Source organism: Loxodonta africana, unplaced genomic scaffold (assembly GCF_030014295.1).
Source record: "Loxodonta africana isolate mLoxAfr1 unplaced genomic scaffold, mLoxAfr1.hap2 scaffold_428, whole genome shotgun sequence".
NCBI lineage: Eukaryota > Metazoa > Chordata > Mammalia > Proboscidea > Elephantidae > Loxodonta > Loxodonta africana.
The window spans coordinates 3,280-25,781 of record NW_026975142.1 but is presented as its reverse complement, the minus strand read 5'-3'; the positions used below and the strand labels follow the sequence as shown (position 1 = coordinate 25,781).

The following is a 22,502-nucleotide window of genomic DNA, read 5'->3' as shown; positions in this document are numbered from 1 at the left end:
CACAACTATATGCTACTTCTCAGAGTCTTTCTATACCTATTCAACTGTATACCCTTTTTAAATGAGATTGCTACTATGGGACATTCTACTCTATCCTATAGGGTCACTATGAGTTAGAACCTAACAACAACAACTTAAGCTAGAATAAACTCTCTCCAGGAACCATGCCTACCTGCCATTTGTCTTTATGCTAGTAAGTTAGAAAGAGTCATATAAGGTAGACCGATTTAAGTTGTATATTGTGCACACAAAAATTAAGATAAATTGAACAGTGAGCTTTGTTTTTACAAAGCCCAAATGAAATACCATTTTGAACCATACTGATCAAATTAGAACGCATGCTCAATGCAATAGCATTAAGTTGAGCTGACCTACTTATCTGGTTGATCTATGCTAGATGTTAAATGTTTGATTTAAACTGCTAAATACAGAGCCAACGAATGTAACATTACTGGGAAGAAGCTGTAATCAAACAATTTCAAATCAACCAAAGGTTTAATGGGACGTTATTCTATGGTCAAAGGTCAGATTTTAAATAACAGATAATCTTTTAACATTGGAAAATGTATAGTATAATCCAAACCGATGAGTAAAGTTAGGGTGGGAAAACAGGTTATAAAATATAAACATGGTTCACTCTCTCAAGCAATGCCTACTGAGGACAAGTCTTATGACTGTATTAAGGTACTAAGTGAAGATTCCAAATACAATTTCATTTTCAAAAATCCATTTATGTATAAATATTCTAGGATACTTTTTTAGGGAAACTGGAATCCATCAACATCCTGTAGTCATGTAAAAGCAATGTATATATATATATATTTTTTTTTCTGTTGAAATTATATTTCACATGAAATCTAGGCCAAGGACTACAGACATAGAAAATATGCCATAGGAAATCACATTCAACTATAACATGGGGACCTTCAAATTAGCATTTATTTATCCACAACTTTTTATGAGTTGCTCCAATGGCTATGCTTAACACAGTTGTATGTACACCATGAATGACATTATGTCAGTTTAAATAAAAATGCTGCATATGTAGGGTATAAAGCATACTCAGTCGTTAGAGTTCATTCATGGGGTAACACATCACTGTGGTAGATTGAACCTTTTCGTATACGTAAGGGTTGCCTTTAAAAATGCCCTGAGGTACCGACATACCACAACGATGTGCACTACAGTTTCATTGCCCCAAATTTGCCTTTATGATTGCTTTATTGACTGCCTCTTTCACATCCTTGTTCCTCAGACTGTAGATCATGGGATTTAGCATGGGAATGACTGTGGTATAAAACACAGCCACCATTTTCCCCTGCTCCACGGACTCCTCAGTGGGCCGCCTAAGGTACATGAATATCAGTGGCCCATAAAACATGGTAACAGCTGTCAGATGGGAACCGCAAGTAGAGAAGGCCTTCCTCCTCCCATCAGCAGAGCTCATGCGTAGCACAGCTGCTACAGTGAGGGTGTAGGAAATCAGGACTACTGAGAGGGAATATGTGAAGTTAATTCTAGCGATGACAATCATTGTGTATTCTTTGATGTGAACTCCTCCACAGGCAATCTTGATGAGAGGAGGATCTGCACAACAGAAGTGGTTGATTTCAAAGTTTCCACAGAAGTACAAGCCATATGTCCACAGTGTGCATATTAGACTAACAGAGAATCCATAGATACAAAGCACAGAGATAAGCCGAACACAGACAGTCCTGGACATTTTGCTGCCATAAAGCAAAGGGTTGCAGATGGCCATGTACCGATGAAAGGTCATCACTGCCAAGATATAAACCTCCACATGGACAAGGGCAATGAAAAGGTAACACTGCACCAAACACCCCACATAAGAAATGGTTTTTGTCTCTGATAATAAGTTTTCCAACATTTTGGGAGTGACATTGGAAGAGAACCACACATCAACAAAAGACAAATGACTCAGGAAAAAGTACAAGGGGCTCTGAAGCTGGGGACTGATGCTGATCAAAATGACCATACCAATGTTCCCCATCACAGTGATCATGTAAACTACTAGGAACACCACAAAAAAGAGAACCTGTAACTCTTGATGACTGGTCAACCCCAGAAGAATAAATTCTGTCACATCTGTGAAATTTGGCATTGCCTTTACAGAGACACAATCTCTATGGCCTATAGAGAGAGACAAAACATGAATAGATTTGTTTTATTCCTGAAATATTTGAGTTCTGTTTAACCTTATTCTAATTCAAATAATTTAGAAAGCAATGTGATTTTCACACAATGTCCAAGGTGGTAATAAATATATAGGTATTGTTGTTCTCTTCAATTGGTCTTATACAAAATTATTTTAATAATTTTCCAGCTTCTTATCTGTAAAAGAGGTATATTACATTTATTACTAAATTAGAAGTAGGCATTAATATATTTGCTAGGTTATTACAATAGGGCTACTTTAAAATCAGAGGTCATAGAAATGACCAAAGTCATACTGAGAGTTTCAAGAGAAGGACTAAATCCATTCCAATATATTATTTTGTAGAAAAGAAACCTGAGGCCCATGAATGTTAAAGCACACTCCCAAGGTCAGATAGCCAGTTAATGCAAAACTGAGAAGTAAATAAGGGGCGTACTTTGATACTTCATTGAATACTGTCTTCACATATCTTACTTACCTCTCAACATCAAGAAAAATACAAATATGCATGTGATATTAACTTACCCATTTTTACATATCTTGGAGGGTAAGCCCTTTCATGCATAATTTTATGGCACAATGGACTTATAGATTGGTGTTACAATCTAGTCATCAAATAAATCTAGTTGACATATTTGTCCTACAGTATGCCAGCATATGATGTCATGTTTTCAAAATATAGAATTCCTAGTCATATTTTACTTTTTAAGCTAAACACTAGGCTGGCTTCATTGCTACCACCTGCAAGGGTAAGGCAAGAAAGACTTCATAGCACGGGCTATATCTGTTTTCCAGTTATCACAGAAAAGTAAACTAAAAGTGTATCAATCGTTTAGCACCCACTATCAAAATTATGTCCATGGATAAATATCAAAAGGTAAAGTGTTACATTAACTACAGTGGCTATTTCAGATTCCACCAGTTTTCAGAACCAATTAATTCCACCAGTCATTCACATTCCAACTTAATGTCAGTACAAATTAAATGTTTCCAAATAATATCTTCTATTTTTAATGCACTTCCCCTGTTGACTTCTTGCAAGAAGTAAAAAGGTACCATAAATGCTTAAGGAGATATTTATAGAATTAACACCATTTTAGGAATTTCAGTTTTCCATATTAACAGTGTTTGAGGAGGTCACTGACTTATAAATGGACCTTTGTTTTTAATTGTTCCCATTATTTCATTCTATAAACATCAAGGCCAAGCATATGAGAGATGCATTTGTTAGACTATGTCCAGAACTATTCTAAGTTCTAGAAAGATGAGGATGAACAAGATATATTAGACTCCTGCTCTCATCATACTTCTCATCATACTTTTTAAAAAGAAATAAACAATAAGCAAATGAGATATTTTAGATAGAGGAAACTGCTGTGGCATAAGTACATCCTGCTAATAGAATAGGTAATAAGGTGGGGGAGGGGGCGGGTTACAAATGTCCAAGAACATCTCTATGAGGAGGTGAATTTTGAACTGATGCCCAAATAGTGAGAAGAATCCAGCTATGTAGGAATATGGAGTAAGAGTGAAGTTTAAGTACAAAAGCTCTGAAGAGGAAATGTTAGCTTGGCAGGGTCAAAAAAGACACTGTAAAAGTGTATTGACTTGATGATCATATCCTGATCCCTTCACTTAGTAGCAGGGCATACTTGAAACAATTAATCTTTATGACCTATTTTCTTATCCCTAAAGTACTTAATATGAGAATTATATATGCTAGATTTAGAATATAAGCAACAGCATGATAAACGGAAAAGATTGAAGTTGTCTAGGATTTCATTTTATTTGGATCCACAATTAACACCCATGGATGTGGAAGTCAAGAAAACTAAAGATGCATTGCATCGGGCAAATCTGCTGCGAAAGACCTCTTTGAAGTGTTGAAAAGCAAAGATGTTCCCTTGAAGACTAAGGTGCGGCTAACCCAAGCTATGGTGTTTTCAATCACCTCATATGCATGCAGAAGCTGGACAATGAATAAGGAAGACTGAAGAAGAATTGATCCTTTGATTATGATGTTGGCCAAGAATATTGAATATATCATGGACTGCCAAGAGAACGAACAAACCTGTCTTGGAAGAAATACAACCAGAATGCTCCTTAGAAGCAAGGATGGTGAGACTAAGTCTCACATACTTTGGACATGTTGTCAGGAGGGATCAGTCCCTGGAGAAAGACATTATGCCTGGTAGAGTGGAGGGTCAGCAAAAAAGAGGAAAACCCTCAATGAGATTGAATGGCACAGTGGCTGCAACAACGGGCTCGAGCATAACAAGAATTGTGAGAATGGCACAGGACTGGGCAGAGTTTCCTTCTGTTGCACATAGCGTCTCTGTGCGTAGGAACGGACTCAATGGCACCTAACAACAACAACAACAACATATTTAAAATGAACTGAGTGCACAACTTAAATAAGCACTGAAGTTTTAGTTCTGATCTAAGTTTGCCCTTACGATGGATTTCCATGATCATAGCTCATCTTTTTTGGTTTGTTTTACGTGTTAGTCATTGGAAAGCTGCAGACCCTTGCTGTGAAAGAGAGCTAAGCTCTTGGACTTTTCTATATAAAAAACCCTGGCCTCGATAGCATGAACCTATAATTCTCTAGCTAACAGAGCTTGACTTGGGTTAGTGATACTATCATGCACTCAGCCACCAAGCAAAAGGTTGGCAGTTCAAATCCACCCAGAGACACCTCAGCTGAAATGCCTGGTGATATACTTCCAAAAGATCACAGCCATCGAAAACACTATGGAGTCCAGTTTTATTCTGAAACACATGAGGTCAACATGTGTCAGAATCGACTATGGCAGCTGTTTGGTTGGTTGGTTTTGGTACATTGTTTTAAGTACAGTATATTACATATTACAAAGCATCTTAGAAACATAAATAACACCGTTATCATGAAAGAGGATCAGTTTTCTAGATCATTGTCCATTTTGTTTCAGTCTCTGTGTGATGCGTGCCTTTTTCTTCTTCCACATATTATCACTGCAGGCCTGATGGTGCAGTGGTGAAGAGCTCAGCTGCTAACCAAAAAGTCAGCAGTTCAAATCCACCAGTCACTCCTTGCAAACCCTACGGGGCAGTTATACGCTGTCCTATAGGATTGCCGTGAGTCAGAATCTACTCCATGGCAAAGTGCATACATTATCACTAGCCCTGTGGTAGTAGAGTCTGTGTTATTCACCTTAGAAGCCCTTAAGTTGCCTAACTTAGTGTTTACATAAAGCAGATGCTCAGTAATATTCACAAATATGATTCTTTTAAGCTTCCTGATCTTTAAATCAGCTTCAGATGATACATTACAAACTCCAATATTTGTAAAGCTGTCTAGGAAAAATTTTTGTAGTGAAAGTAGCAGATGCTTTATAATATTAATAAGAATAGGTAATTTTATTGAATGTTTATTAAGTTCATGCATGCAGAAGTCCTACAAAACAGGTTCTATTAGCAGCTCCATTTTACAAATGAGGAAATTAAAGCACTGAAAGATTGAGAAAGTCTCCCTGGGTCAGATTGAGTGGATTGAGATGAAACCCAATTAATTCAACTTTAGCATTGTAGCATTAAAACCCAGTGCCGTCGAGTCGATTCCAACTCATAGCGACCCTATAGGACAGAGTAGAACTGACCCATAGAGTTTCCAAGGAGCTCCTGGCGGATTAGAACTGTTGACCTTTTGCTTAGCAGCCATAGCACTTAACTACTTCATATTGCTAACACTTTGATAGCCTATGATATTATTCTATTTCTTTTTATTTAAAATTTAGTTTAATTATCCATTAAGACAGGAGAAAGTTATCCTTTAGGTAGTTTATCCTCGATGGACTAGAAGAGTTTTGAATAAAATCCTAAAGCAGACTGGACTACAGATATAAGTCACTGCTTACCCCTATCCATCCAAGGTGGGGTGATCCCATTGACCTAAGATCAGATGACCAACTGACTTCGGGGAGAGAACTCATTTATTATATTTAGGTGTGAATTACTGATCAAAACTATTGAGAACATGGAATGTGTTCTTAAAAAAAAAAAATTCATGTTTATTAATGCTTGAAGAATTTCCCATGGAGAAAAACGGTGAAAATATAATCACTGGTGCAATTATTCCATTGGCTCAAGATCCCTAGTTCCGTTCATAGATATTTTAAAATAACAATGTGAAAATTAATGGCATTTAGCTGTAAAAAAGAGTAAAAAGAGAATATATGCACAATAAAGACTTGGTAAATCCCCTATAACAAACTCATTTTTACGAAGTTTTGACTATGCTGTGAATACAAATGGAGCCCTGGTGGCACAGTGGTTAAGGATTTGGCTGCTAACCAAAAAGTCAGCAGTTTGAATCTACCATCCGCTCCTTGAAACAGTTCTACTCTGTCCCGTGGGGTAGCTATGAGTCAGAATCCACTCGACAGCAACAGGTTTGGTTTGGCATGAATAAAAATAAGAAAATTTCCCAGTAATATAAAAACAGTCAAACATTGTGGTAAAAATAAATCTAAAGATAAGATGTTAATCTTCTCATCAAAAATGAAGGAAAATTGTAAGACTTGACTGCAATAATCTTCATTGCAAAGCACGCAGAACTTGAAGACCTACCTTCAGCAAAAACGAACAGCAAAGAGTGATTTCTCACCATTTATAAAAGAGTTGAACACTGGGAGCATCTCCCTAAGGAACCACCCAGGTAATTATGAAAGGAATAGTGACTAAAATTCTAGAAACATCTCAGGGGTAGAAGAAGGGAAATAATTTTAATAGGAAGAATAAAGCTTATAATAAGATTAAGATCAAAATCTTGTCGTCATAATACAACCTGTCTCCCACTTTTGCATGGGTTCTGCCCATTTTCATTTGCATTTGACAATTATGCATCTCGGGAAAAAATATTTTTGATTCGAATCATGTAAAATTTTTGTGACTGACTTTCCATGTAATAATACAGTTTAATAAGCAGTATGTATGAGAATAAACGATCACATCACTGCAAGTTCTATACATTTCATAGCTTTTTGTGTGTGTGTGTGTTTGTTTTTTTGTTTTGTTTTTTCAAGTGCTGTGAACTTTTGGGAGTAGATCTCCACGCCTTTCTTCTGAGATATTCCTGGAAGAATTTGAACAGCCAAGCCAACCTTTTTGGTTAGTGGCAGAGTGGTCAGCCATTTGCACCACCCAGGGGCTCTTTTTTTGTTTGTTTCTTTGCAGATGTCAGATACCACAAAATCAAGAATCATCTGCCAACTCTGGGAAGGAGTACAAGTAGAGCTCATTGATGAAGTATTAGATTATAGCAGAAAGAATTCATCCCACTACATTCAGGCTTTTCTGGGAGGCAGTAGTTTATGGACTTGGAACTTAGACAACTCTGAAATCAAACCTTGGGTCTACCACACTGACTATGTGGGCAAGCCATATAATTGTGAGTTCAATGTATTCATCTGTAGAATGAGGACACACTATTTTAAAGTGTTGTTGTTGTGTTCTGAGATAAGTTAGTAATAACTCTCAGCCCAGCAGGGCCTGTTGCCTATGAAGTTCAAAAAATTGGAAATAATTTGCATTCTCACCTCTAAGAAGTTTGCAAGTGTTAATTATCTCACCATCTCTATGTGATTGTGAATAATATAGTTGCCATTTTGAAGAATAAAAGGATACGTATATAAAATAACTATGAGGTTAAATTTTTGTCTAAGTTTATACAATTAGCAAGTTAAAGAACAAGATTGTCAACCTAGGCTATCCATACATTCTAAGCTGTATGATGCCTCTATTTAGTTTGGAAAACTAAGAACAAAATTAGACTCAGAAAAAGCTCTCTGCTGCATTCTTCATTGCCCCAAGTACTCGTAACTACTGACCCGTCCCCCACGTTGACAGATGAATTAAACAGTACCATAACAATTAGTAAGACTATTGTTTCTTATGTGCTCATAATATGAGACGATTCAATATGTTGTCATATTTTTCTGTCTCAAATTACTCACTAAATGGTTAAATGAATAAAAATTTCCCAAATTCATTCACTGCATTTTTAAATAAGAAAAACAAAGTATTTTAGTTTTAGGTAAATACTTAAACAATTTCAATTTCTGTACTTGTAAGCTGTGCCTGGAGCACTTTTTAATTAATTAAATTTTAATTAACCTTCACTACTTAACTTCCTTACAAGTGGGTCAATCTACTCTTTTTTTTGTTTTTCCTCTCCCAACTTTAGTCTGTGTGTCTCTCTTTTAGTTCTTTTCAGTGCACTAAAAAAAAGTCTTTAGTTTAATGTTCCTCTGCACTGGGCAATAATCTGCTGCCAAACAAATATTTAAGGAGCATAGAAGACAAAATGAAGTCAATTTTATTTTCTTAAACACATTCTGGTAATTACTTTGTTCATGGCTTCTTTCACGTCTTTGTTCCTCAGACTGTAGATCATGGGATTCAGCATGGGGATCACTGTGGTATAAAACACAGCCACCATTTTCCCCTGCTCCACGGACTCCTCAGTGGGACGTCTGAGATACATGAAGATAAGAGTCCCATAAAATATGATGACAGCTGTCAGATGGGACCCACAGGTGGAGAAGGCCTTCCGCCTCCCTTCCTTTGAGCGCATCCGTAGAATGGCAATGAGAATGAATAGATAAGAGATGATAACTACAGTCAGAGAATATGTGAAGTTAATGCCCGCAAGTATGAGCATCGTATATTCTTTTACATAGGTCCCAGCACAGGCCATTTTGATTAGAGGTGGGTCTGCACAGTAGAAGTGGTTGATTTCAATTTTCCCACAGAAGTACAAGCCATAAGTCCATAATGTCGCTGCAAGACTAGTCAGAAAACCATATATATATGGGAATGAAATCAGTTGGAAACAGACAACCCTTGACATTTTGCTGCCATAGAGTAGAGGATTGCCAATGGCCATGCATCTATCAAAGGCCATGACAGCAAGAATAAAAATTTCTACATGGACAAGGGCAATAAAGAAAAAACACTGTACCAAACAACCAGAATAAGAAATTATTTTTGTCTCTGACAAAAGGTTTTCCAGCATTTTAGGGGTGACATTGGAAGAAAAACAAACATCGACAAATGATAAGTAACTGAGGAAAAAGTACATGGGACTGCTGAGCTGGGGACTGATCCTGATTAATATGACCATGCCAATGTTCCCAACCAGGGTGATAATGTAGACCAGTAAAAACATCACAAAGAGAAGGAGTTGCAATTCAGGATGACTAGTTAATCCCAAAAGAATAAATTCTGTCACATTGGTAAGATTGAGCATTTTCTTAAATCTGACCCAGACACAGATGCATTTTACCTAATAAAATAAATAGAGATCAGTAAATACACATACTAAATATAGCCATTCTTCACTTATGTTGTCCTTTGTTAACCTACTTCTTTTAATGCCTCTACTGTTTTCCTTTTGTTCTCTCCTCTCTTTCTCTGGTATCTTTTTCTTACCAGTATTTCTTTCTTGTATGCATGTATGCATACATGGTATTTTTTACACCTAAAGTGTTAAAATATTCATAAGTACAGCAATATATTGACAGACCTTCTATAAAGAAAGATTTTGTTTGTCTGCAAAGATTTCAGAAAAACAGCTCCTGCTATTTCCTGGGAAGGGAAAGGCCTCTTTCAGTGGCCCCAACTTTGAGAAGGTATATACATTTTATTTCTTCATTAAATTTATAGAATTTAGAATACCTGTGATATATTTGAAATCTAAAGCACAAGGAAAGAAATGCTATTCTGTAATCAAAAAGTAAAATGTTATTTCCATTTAGTCACCTGGCAAATTTGTTATGTTTATTAAAAAAGAATATAATAAAACTGTGTAGATGGCTTGACATAAATCCATTACTCTTATCATAATGGAATTAAAAAAAGAGAGAGAAAATCTCTTACAGCATCACACTGATTTAGCAATTTTAAAAAAAGAACAATTCGAATCAATCTAAAAAATTGTTTAATCCTTTTCAGATATTGTCCACATTACAAACAAGTCTAATAGTAATGAACTCAAGCAACACCTCATTTCTAAGATCTTCTCCATCTGTCCTTGAACTATTAACAAATTCTGTAACAGAGTCAGTTTTCCATTTCTCTCTGCCTTATTGAGTTGTTAAACTTGAGATCAGAAGTTATGTGCTTATTAAGTCATTAGCCTAAGACTGTTACAATTCAGGTTAATTATTACAAAAAATAATTACAGTTTGTGGCAGTCAAAAATTGATATCTTCTCCATCTATTGAACATCCAATGATTATTTCAGCCTATTGTGCCCTTGGACATAAGATTTCCTTTTACTTCCCCTTTCTCTGCTACCTGTTGGTCAACTGTTCCGAAGTTCCTTAGAACTTTGAGCAAAATAAGAGTAATAAAATATGAGCAAAGAACTGTACTATTTCTCTATGGACATTTAAGCTGGAACTCATAATATCTCAAATACATCAGAAAGCTAAGTAAATTTGTTTAAGTATTGGTGAGGAGGCTTTGATTTCTTACTGTATCAAATTAAGTTGGCTAGCTATTTGCATTCTAGAAATCTTCCAGCAAGTTTGAATATTGTGGTTTAAGTATCTTGAGCTATCTTATCAGGAGGAATTTTCTTCTTGTTTCTACTTATTCATGGGCCAAAGGGTTACACAAACGATGGTTCTCCATAAAACCGTTCTTGTGTGTTGCTACCAAAGTACAAGTGAAAAGTATGTCATAATCATCACTTGCAAGCTGGTCCCTGGTGATACTGAAGAGCTGAGAACTACACGGGTATCTTGTTCATTGCCTTAAAATTGCATATTAATGAGCTGTGAAATGTTTCATTAAAAATAAAATGGGTAAAGTCTTAAATAGCAAAACTGTTCAATTCCAGATATGTAATCTTAAAAAAAAAAAAAAAAAACCCAGTACTGTCCATAGACTACTTATTTAATGTCCCTGTGTCTCAGTTTCCTCATGGGCAAACAAGGATAATAAGAAGATCTACTTTGTGATGTTGTTATAAAGATTAATGAATTTTATATATACATGAAGAATTAAAGAACTCACAGATGGAAATCCCAAGCTTTGTGTTCCAGCCTGACTCTGTTACGAAGTTCGTTCATTTAGGGTTCACTTTCCTTATTTGGATAAATTAGGAGATTGATTGGTCCAAGTGACTTCCCCAGATGTTAACTGCTGCATATGAATCTATTAAAAGAATCAAAAATGTATTTTATCATCTTCTCTTGTGCCTTGAGAAAAAGCAGTTAATATTTGTTAGTTTTTTCTTAGTAGTTTTTAACTTACCTTAAGATGACCAAAGAAAAGTCATATGAAAAAATGTCACCATTCTTCTAGAATCTGCATAGGGTGCTTGTTACTGGCTAAGAAAGCCAAGTACCTCTGTCAAAAGTTCTCAGCTTGTAGTAGATAATAGTGCGGTGTATAAAAAAAAAATTTTTTTTAATAAAAATAATGCATATTAATATTATGTGTTCCTTAGATAAACACAAACATAATACCAAGGATGAGGGGGAAAAAATAATTCCTCACTATGAATCTCAATGTTTCCTGCAACTTGAAAGACATTCTTCTGCATAAATGGAAATGTAGTTACACAGAACTAGGTAGTCCCTGACTTAATGACAGGGTTCTGTTTAAATCAATTCTAACCTAAGTCTAATACCTCATTTTTTTTTTTTTATTTTCATTGTTATTGCCTTTTATTATCAGTATCTTTATAAATCCTATCATTACTCATCTTAAGGGGTTGGAAATATTACATATAAACTTATAGACATACATTTAACATTTTATGTAGTACATACCACAAACGATAAGATGTAAAAAAAAAAAAAAAGATGCTTGTAAGTGCAGTTCCTAGCAACTTGAATATGTTGTAAGCTAGGGACTATCTGTACATTAAACAAGAGTCTGACTTTTAGTCATTATTATTCTCTGGTCTTGTGTTTTGAGTGCATCATTTTATAGTCTTATCTGTTTAAGAGAGAGATATGTATAATATGGAGTATTTGGATTACTGTAATATGTACCCCTTGGATTAACTATTGAATACATACACACATGCACAAATGCAGGCACATATATTTACACATGCACCCATAGAATTTGTATAAAAATGACTCATTAAATTATTTCTTTATCACCTGAAAGGTAAGCACTGTGTTTATACCTAATTCCTTGAGGTGTACATAATATGAATGGGATGCTAAATGGTAATTTTTTAAAAGCTATTCTAAAGCATACTCATGTAACAAAAAGATGAAAAAATGCAGAAAATTATCTAAAACCTGTTATTTTTAGATAACAGATTTTAGAAATTTTTAGAGGCAGCACAAATTTACACTGGATCTATAAAAAACAGAAGTCCTGTATTTCCTCCATGTCCTGATGTAAAGATGTATAATGAGGTAACCACAAAGAAAGTTAACAAACCTACTTATCAAAATAAAGAAGAAAAACAAAGTCTCAATAAAAACAAAATCTACAAAACAAAAGAAATAAAAAAGAAATCCACAAACAAAAGGAATTCAGCACAGGAGAGTAAGAGAAACAAAGAAAATGTTAGCACCACAAAAAAAAAAAAGCACTACAAAATGACAGAAATACACTCACATCTATCACTAATTACATTGAATGTAAATGGCCTAAATGCACTCATAAAGAGACAGAGAGTGACAGAATGGGAAAAAAAAAAAAAAAAAGATCCACCAATTTTTTTTTATATTACTACCTACAAAAGTCACACCTTAGAAACAAAAATATAAATTTATTAAAAATCAAAGGACAGAAAAAATATATCAAGCAAATAACTACAAGAAAAGATCAGGAGAGCCAATACTAATCTCAGATAAAATAGACTTTAAAACAAAATCCACCATGAAAGACAAAGAAGGGTGCTGTATAATGCTTAAAGGGGCAATCCATCATGAAGACTTAAACATAATAAACATCTACTACATTTTTTTTTTTTTTTTACCCAATAACAGGGCTCCAAAATACATAAAACAAACTTTAACAGCACTGAAAAGAGAAACTGACAGTTCCACAATAATAGTAGCAGACTTCAAGACACCACTTTTGGTAAAGGACAGAACATCTAGAAAGAAACTCAACAAAGCCAGAGAAGAGCTAAAGCACACAATCAGCCAATTTGACCTTGTAGGCATATGTAAAACACTACACCCAACAAAGGCAAAGTACAAATACTTTTCCAATGCACATGGAAAGTTCTCCAGAATAGACCACATCTTAGGCCACAGAGAAACCCTCAACAAAATCCAAAAGATCAAGATAATACAAAATATCTTCTCTGACCACAACACCATCAAAGTAGAAATTAACAATAGGAAGATCAAGGAAAAAAAAAAAAAAATTACGTGGAAACTGAATAACACCTTGCTTAAAAACCACTGGGTAATAGAAAAAAAATCTGAGATGGAATAAAAAATCTCCTAGAATCAAATGAGAATGAAAACACATCATACCAAAACCTTTGGGACACAGCAAAGGCAGTCCTCAGAGGTCAATTTATAGCAGTAGGCGCACGCATCAAAAAAGAAGAAAGCGACAAAATTAAAACATTAGCTTCACAATTTGAACAAATAGAACAGCAAAAGAAGCCCACAGCCACCAGAAAAAAGGAAATAATGCAGAAATAAATGAAATAGAGAATAGAAAAACAACAGAGAGAATTGAGAAAACCAAAAGTTGGTTCTTTGAAATGATCAACAAAATCAACAAACCACTGGCCAAAATGACATAAGAAAAACAAGAGAGGATGCAAATAACCAAAATAAGAAATGAAATGGTGGACATTACAACAGGCCCAACTGAAATAAAAAGGATCACAACAGAGTATTATGAAAAACTGTACTCCAACATTTGAAAACCTAGAGGAAACAGACAAATCTCTAGAATCCCACTACCTACCCTAACTAACACAAAATGAAGGTGAAAATCTGAACAGACCCATAACAGATAAAAAGATTGAAAAGGTAATTTAAAAAAAAAAACTCCCAACAAAAAAAAAGCCTGGGTCCAGATGATTTCCCTGGAGAATCCTACCGAACATTCAGAGAAGAGCTTACGCCAGTATTACTCAAACTATTTCAGAACATAGAAAAGGAAGTAATACTTTCAAATTCATTCTATTAAGCCTGCATAACCCTGATACCAAAACCAAACACACCACAAAAAAAGAAAATTACAGACCACTGTCTCCCATGAATAAAATGCAAAAATTCTCAACAATATTCTAGTCAATAAAATTCAGCATCTTATCAAAAAGATAATACACCCCGACAAAGTAGGATTCATACCAGGTATGCATGGTTCAACATTAGAAAATCAATCAACTGTAATCCACCACATAAATAAAAGGAAAAAAAAGAATCATACGATCATCTCAATCAACATGGAAAAGGCATTTCACAAAGTGCCACACCCATTCCTGATAAAATCTCTGAATAAAATAGGTATAGAATGGAAATTTCTCAACGTAATAAAGGGCATCTATGCAAAACCAATGACCAACATCATTCTTAATGGAGAGAGACTGAAAATATTCCCCTTGAGAAGAAGAAGACAAGGATGCCCTTTATCACATTCTGGTTTAACATTGTGTTGAAAGTTCTAGCTAGAGTGATAAAGCAAGAAGACGAAATAAAGGGCGTCCAAATAGGTAATGAAGAAGTTATACTGTTCCTATTTGTGGATTATATGATTCGATACATAGAAAACCCAAAGTACTCCATGAGAAAACTCCTGGAACTATTAGAAAGATTCAGCAGAGTACAGGATAAACACCCAAAAATCAGTTGGATTCCTATACACCAATAAAGAGAATGATGAAAATGAAATTAGGAAAACAACATGACTTCTAATACCTTGTAAAAAATTAAATACATAGAATAAATCTAACCACAGATGTAAAGGACCTATACAAAGAAAACTACAAAACACTACTGCAAGACCAAAAGAGATCTACATAAATGCAAAAGCATACAATGCTCATGGATAGGTAGACTGAACATTGTGAAAATGACAATTCTACCCAAAGCAATTTACAAATACAATACAATCCTGATCCAAATGCCAACAACGTTCTTTAAAGAGATGGAAAAATTTATCATTAACTTCTTATGGAAAGGGAAGAACCCCCGAATAAGCAAAGTACATATACACAATGAAGTACTGCTCAATGATAAAGAACAATAATGAATCTGTGAACCATCTCATAACATCGCTGAATATGGAGGGCATTATATTGAGTGAAATAAATCAATCACTAAAAGGCATTGTATAAGACCACTACTGTAAAAACTTATGAAAAAGTTTATACAGAGAAAGAAACTACCTTTGATGATTACGAGGGAGGGGAATAGTGGGGAGGGAAAAACACTAAATAGACTATACATAAATGGTAACTTCGGTGAAGGGTAAGAGAGTACTCAATACTGGGGAAGCCAGCACAACTCATACATAGCAAGGTCATGGAATATCCATAGACTCACCCAAATTCTCTGAGGGATTTAATTGCTGGGCTGAGGGCTGTGGGAACCATGGTCTCAGGGAACATCTAGCTCAATTGGCATAACATAGTTTATAAAGAAAATATTCTACATTCTACTTTGGTGAGTAGTGTCTGGGGTCTTTAAAGCCTCTGAGTGACCATCTAGGATACTCCACTGGTCTCATCCCGTTATGGATTAAATTACGTCCCCCAAAAAATGTATGTGTCTGTTGGGCTGGGCCCTGATTCCTGGTATCGTGTGATTTTCCTATATGTTGTAAATCCTGCCTCTATGATGTTAATGAAGGAGGATGGGCTACAGTTGTGTTAGTGAGGCAGGGCTCAACCTAAAAGACTGGATTGTGTCTTGAGGCAATCTCTTGAAATATAAAAAAGAGGAGAAAGCAGAGACAAGGGGACCTCATACTACCAAGAAAGAAGCGCTGGGAGCAGGGCACGTCCTTTAGACCTGCAGTTCCTGTGCAGAGAAGCTCCTAGTCCAGGGTAAGATTGATGAGAAAGACCTTCCTCCAGAGCTGACAGACAGAGAAAGCCTTCCCCTGGAGATGACACCCTGAATTTGGACTTTTAGCCTACTTTACTGTGAGAAAAAAACAAAAAAAAAATTTTTTTTATTAAAGCCATCCACTTGAGGTATTTTGGTTATAGCAGCACTAGATGACTAAGACATATCCCTTCAGGAGCAAGAAAGAATGAAGAAAACTAAAAATACAAGGGAAAGATTAGTCCAAAGACTAATGGACCACATCTACCATGGCCTCAACATAAGTCCAGTACGACTAGTTGATGCCCGGCTACCACCACTGACTGCTCTGACATGGATCACAATAGAGGGTCCCAGAGAGAGCTGAAGAAAAATGTAGAACAAAATTCTAACTCAAAATGAAAGGCCATACTTGCTGGCCTGATGGAGACTGGAGAAACCCTAAAAGTATGGCCCCAGACATCCTTTCAGTTCAGTAATGAGGCCATTCCTGAGGTTCACACTTCAGCCAAAGATTAGACAAGCCCAAAAAACAAAACAAGACTAAAGGAGCACACAAGCCCAGCGGCAAGGATTGGAAGGCAGGAGGGAACAGGAAAGCCAGTAAAAATGAACCCAAGGTTGAGAAGGGAGAGTGTTGACATGTCGTGGAGTAGTTAACCAATGTTGTAAAACAATATGTATATTGTTGAATGAGAAGCTAGTTTGTTCTGTAAAGTGCAGTTAAAAAAAAAAAAAAAGATGTATAAAGAATCTTTATCCTAAGGTTAATATCGTATTTACAATTCAGTTTAGTGTGATTGTTTTAAAATTGTATGTATAAGTCATCTCTTGAAGATTTTCTTTCTTTTGAAAAAAATAAGGCTCTTGAGAGAATTAAATAAAAAGATCCAAGTAAAGGTAGCAGAACAGTGCCTGGAATACAGGAAGCATTAAAAGTGCCAGCTATTATTGATATTCTTATTATCATTACTAATACCTTGACACATTAGTAATAACATCCTCGCCAATTCTCCCTACATGTACTTGAAGCACATACTGATGAAGATCAAAGGTTATAGACTTCAGTATGTATTACACCTCAACATAAAAAATAAAAAAAAATAAAGACACCAAAAATTCTCGCAACTGGACCAATGAGCAGCATCATGATAAACAAAGACTGAAGTAGTCAAGGATTTCATTTTACTTGGATGCACAATCAGCACCCATGGAAGGAGCAGTCAAGAAATCAAATGACATCTTGCTTTGGGCAAATTTGCTTCAAAAGACCTCTTTAAAGCGTTAAAAAACAAAGATATCACCTTTAGGACTAAGGCATGCCTAACTCAAGCTATGGTATTTTCAATTGTCTCATATGTGTGCAAAATCTGTACAGTGAATAAGGGAGACCAAAGAAGAATTGATGCCTTTGAATTTTGCTGTTGGAGAAGAATATTGAATATACCATGGACTGTCAGAAGAACAAACAAATCTGTGTTGGAAGTACAGCCAGAACACTTCTTAAAAGTCAAGGTGGCAAGATTTTGTCTCGCATATTTTGGGCATGTTGTTAAGACGCACCACTCCCTGGAGAAGAACATCATGCTTGATAAAGTAGAGGGTCAGCAAAAACCTGAAGACCATCAAGGAGATGGACTGACACAGTGGCTGCAACAATGGGCTCAAGCATAACAATGATTGTGGAGATGGCACAGGAAAGGGCAGTGTTTCGTTCTGTTATACATAGGGTCACTATGAGTCAGAACCAACTTGACAGCACCTAACAACAACAACAATATAATTGTTATTGCCATCTTGATTGATAGGTTTATTTATTCCTTCCAAATTTAGTCACTCAATACTAAGACATTCATTAGTTTTAGATTATATGTGTATAGATATACTGTTTTAGTCACCTAGTGCTGCCATGACAGAAATACCACAAGTGGATTGCTTTAACAAAGAGGATTTTATTTCCTCACAGTCTGGTAGGTTATAAGTCCAAATTCAGGGAGCTGGCACCAGGGAAAGGATTTCTTTCTCTCTCAGCCTTGGAAGAAGGTACTTGTCCTCAATCGTCCCCTAGTGGAGGAGCTTCTCGGGCATAGGGACTCTATGTCCAAATGACATGCTCTGCTCCTGCTTGTGCTTTCTTGGTGGTATAAGGTTCCCAACTCTCTGCTTGCTTCCCTTTGCTTTTATCTCTTGAGAGAGAAAAGGTGGTGCAGGCCACACCCCAGGGAAACTCCCTTTACACTGGATCAGGGAGGTGATCTGAGTAAGGGTGGTGTTACAATCCCACCTTAATCCTCTTACCATAAAATTACAATCACAAAATGGAGGACAACCACACAATACCAGGAATCATGGCGTACCCCAGTTGACACATATTTTTGGGGGACATAATTCAATCCATGACATACACTCTCACCAGCTACTTAATGTTGTATGCCATTAAGTTGGTTCTGGCTCATAGCTACCTGGTGGTGCAGTGATTAAAGTGTTAGGCTACTAACCAAAAGATCTGAGGTTTGAACCCACCATCTGTTCTGCTGGAGAAAGATGTGGCAGTCTGCTTCCACAAAGATTAAAATCTTGGAAACCCCATGGGGCAGCTCTAATGTGTCTTATTTTTGCAAATTGGGTGTTAAGGGTTTTAAATTTTATTCTGCTATATATTTGTTTATTTATTGCTTTTCAGGACAACCACTTGTTCCCCTCTTATCTGTCATGATCTGTTCCCAAATAACTGTATCTTGCCAATAAAGATACATCCCTTTTCCTACCAGTAATAATCTGAGACTGGTCCTTCTCTCCTAATTCCCTGGAGTTTGCACCTAGCTTCATTTTCCTGTTATATCTGTGACTTTCAATACTTGTTTCCTGGTTGTGATTTACCTGACAGAAAGAAAATTGTGATTGGTGAAAGAAGATGCTTCTCATCCTTCCCTAGAGTGTTGGCGGTGAAAGTAAAAGTAAAACTGAAGTTGAAAGAGCAACGTTATAGGTTGTCTCTGCCAAATGACAAGAACAAAGGTGTTACTAAATCTACCCCAATTTGCAAAAGACAGAAACAGAGAATGTTGTAAACTCTGTTATCATATCCTCTTCGCTGTACAAATGTGCCATTTTCCTTGCCTGCTTCCAAATAGCCTTTTTCTATGCATCTAGGCAAAAAACCTGTTTTATGCTTCTACTCTATCTCAGTGATGCTAATGCTTTCATTTTTACAACTTTAATGATTAATTTGACCGTTAATAAGTCTTATGTATATAAAGAGAACATTTTTAACTGCTTCTTTTTTCACTTAAGACAAATGTAGTCAAAAAATATAAGAAGAAGATAAATGGTTTTAGGCTTCAGGCACTTATATGCTGAGTGTATCAGTATGTCAAGCCATATGACCTGAGTCTCCAGCTCCAAAAACAAACAAACAAACAAAAAACAAAACAAAACCCATTACCATTGAGTGGATTCCGACTCATAGCAACCCTATACGACAGAGTAGAACTGACCACTACAGTTTCCATGGAGCATTTGAATTGCCAATCTTTTGGTTAGCAGGCATAGCTCTTAACCACTATGGCACCAGAGTTTCCAAGGAGGCCTCAAATTTTAGTAGCCACTCAATGACATATTGAACAGGGGAGCAGACTAAAGTCACATTCTTGATTCCCTAATGAAATCTAGCTCAGTGGATGGTAAGATATATACAGGGTAAACAACTGCCACCTGGGTTTGCCCAGAATTTCCCTCATTTTATCACTAAAAGTTTAGCGTCCTGGGAACCCCATCATCCTAGGGAAACTAAAAGTATTTGTTATCCTAGAAAGATTACCCCATTTCTGTAAGCTGCATGGGCATTACAGAGGTCTTTGATGTGCTTTGTGTGACAGGATAGATAACTCTATAAAATTATATGTAAGCCTGCCTCATTCTCTCAAGCTGTCTCCATGATAAACTTCAGTCATTTTGGATCTAGAACAAAGAATGAAGAAAGGCCTTAGTGGTTTCTAAGCAATGTAGAATCATGTATTAGTATACTGAAGAGAGGTGGGCTTCTTTGTCAATAACTGCATTTGAAAACATATTGTTGGTATTTTAAAGATGCTGGGTCTACATGGTTTGAGGGGACTTCTAAGTCAATTGGCAAAATAATTCTATTATGAAAACATTCTGCATCCCACTTTGAAATGTGAAGTCTGGGGTCTTAAATGCTAACAAGCGGCCATCTAAGATGCATCAATTGGTCTCAACCCACCTGGAGCAAAGGAAAATGAAGAACACCAAGGTCACACGACAACTATGAGCCCAAGAGACAGAAAGGGCCACATGAACCAGAGACCTACATCATCCTGAGACCAGAAGAACTAGTTGGTGCCCGGCCACAATCGATGACTGCCCTGACAGGGAGCACAACAGAGAACTCCTGAGGGAACAGGAGATCAGTGGGATGCAGACCCCAAATTCTCATAAAAAGACCATACTTAATGGCCTGACTGAGACTAGAGGAATCCCGGTGGCCATGGTCCCCAGACCTTCCATTGGCACAAGACAGGAACCATCCCCGAAGACAACTCATCAGACATGAAAGGGACTGGTCAGCGGGTGGGAGAGAGATGCTGATGAAGAGTGAGCTAATTATATCAGGTGGACACTTGAGATTGTGTTGGCAGCTCTTGTCTGGAGGGGGGATGGGAGGATATAGAGAGAGGGAAGCTGGCAAAATTGTCACGAAAGGAGAGACTGAAAGGGCTGACTCAATAGGGGGAGAGCAAGTGGGAGTACAGAGTAAGATGTATGTAAACTTATATGTGACAGACTGATTGCATTTGTAAACGTTCACTTGAAGCTTAATAAAAGTTAATAAAAAAAAATGCTCTTTCAAAAAAATACAAAGAGACAAAAAGAACTCTAGTCATAATTTAAACATTGAGACCAATCATCTCTCTCAGGATATATTTCTGGAATTATGACAGAAGTTACGACAATACTGTTTTAATTTGAAAATCTTTTGTACTGTATAAAATAAATTCAACCATTAAAACACAAAAAAAAGATGCTGGTTCTATATAAAAGTTTAACACAATTACTGCATGTGTATAAGACAGAGAGAGAGAGATAAAGGAGGTAGAGAGAGAAAGGCAGAGAAAGCAAGAAAGAGATATAGAGAATGACAGCTGTATTAAAGAAAATAAAAACACAATTATTCAGTCAAAAAAAATTTTTTAAACTTAATGACACTTGAAGAGTTGGAGTCTTCTTTGTTTACGTGAGACTGTGTGACCCTGTTTCAAGGAAAGTCATATCCACAACTGACTCCCATTTCCAAAGTGAAATCTCTTCAATCCCACTTCCTAATAATCCTCCATAGGATATTCTCTGCCTATTAAGACTAACAAAGCCAGACTAGAGGACTGACAATTTAGATTGATTCTATGAGTACACATAGGCTTTACCCATGCATGAGCCTACCTGTGCAAGAAGAAAAATTGTTCTTGGCAACATCCCATCTGCCATCACAAATTGGCAATTCAGGAGAACTTATAAGAGTTGGATTTCCCACCATGGGACTTTCTCACTGGAGAATATAGTCAGAATCACATAATGAAAATGCTACGCATTGCATCATTTAAAATGGAAAATTAATCTCAAGGGTAAAATAACAGAGTAGAATTGCCCTATACAGTTTCTAAGGTGTGCCTGGTGGATCTGAACTGCTAACCCTTTGGTTAGCAGCCGTAGCTCTTAACCACTACGCCACCAGGGTTTACCTCAGCAGAATTAGAATATTTAAAATAAGAGACAGAAAAACTCAGTATTTTGTTACCTTCCTGCTTTACATTGGTCTGTATCCAGGAGGTTATGCTGGAATTAAAAAAAAAAAAAAAAAATTATGGAAAAAAAAGATACTGGCATCCCATGTGATAACAATTATGTCAGTATGGCATCAACCACAACATATATTATGAATAGTTTATACTTCACAGTAGGCAAAGCACTTTTCTTTGTGTTAGTGATGAAAGTTCCTTCTCTTCTTCAGTAAGAAATACTTGGTAAAAGACAAGAGAATAAAGGGGGCAGACACATTTCATGTACACATACCATTGTTGAAATTGAAGTGGATTTCTGCTTGTCTAAAAATATTTATTTATGTCTCTGAAACTAAACTAATTCTTAGGTGAGGTTTGATTTTTGTTGCTGTTGCTGTTGTTTTGAACATTAACTGCACAAAAAAGAAATCCCTTAATGAACAATTTTTATTGAAAAAAATAATTTCCAACAGTTATATTTCTCACATTGATAGTTTG

The 22,502-nt window shown here is 36.2% G+C and overlaps 2 protein-coding genes across 2 annotated transcripts; both read right to left on the bottom strand.

Moving 5' to 3' along the window:
* Positions 1-623: 623 nt before the first annotated feature.
* Positions 624-2,122, bottom strand: LOC100662819 (olfactory receptor 5M9). The gene has a single exon (XM_010602283.3). It carries the CDS (start codon positions 2,120-2,122, stop codon positions 1,190-1,192), a length of 933 nt encoding a protein of 310 aa, XP_010600585.2. The 3' UTR covers positions 624-1,189.
* A 6,409-nt stretch (positions 2,123-8,531) lies between these two features.
* On the bottom strand, positions 8,532-9,808 carry LOC100665947 (olfactory receptor 5M3-like). Its single transcript, XM_003423117.3, has one exon. The coding sequence runs from the start codon at positions 9,462-9,464 to the stop codon at positions 8,532-8,534; it is 933 nt and encodes a 310-aa protein (XP_003423165.2). The 5' UTR covers positions 9,465-9,808.
* Between the last annotated feature and the right edge of the window lie 12,694 nt (positions 9,809-22,502).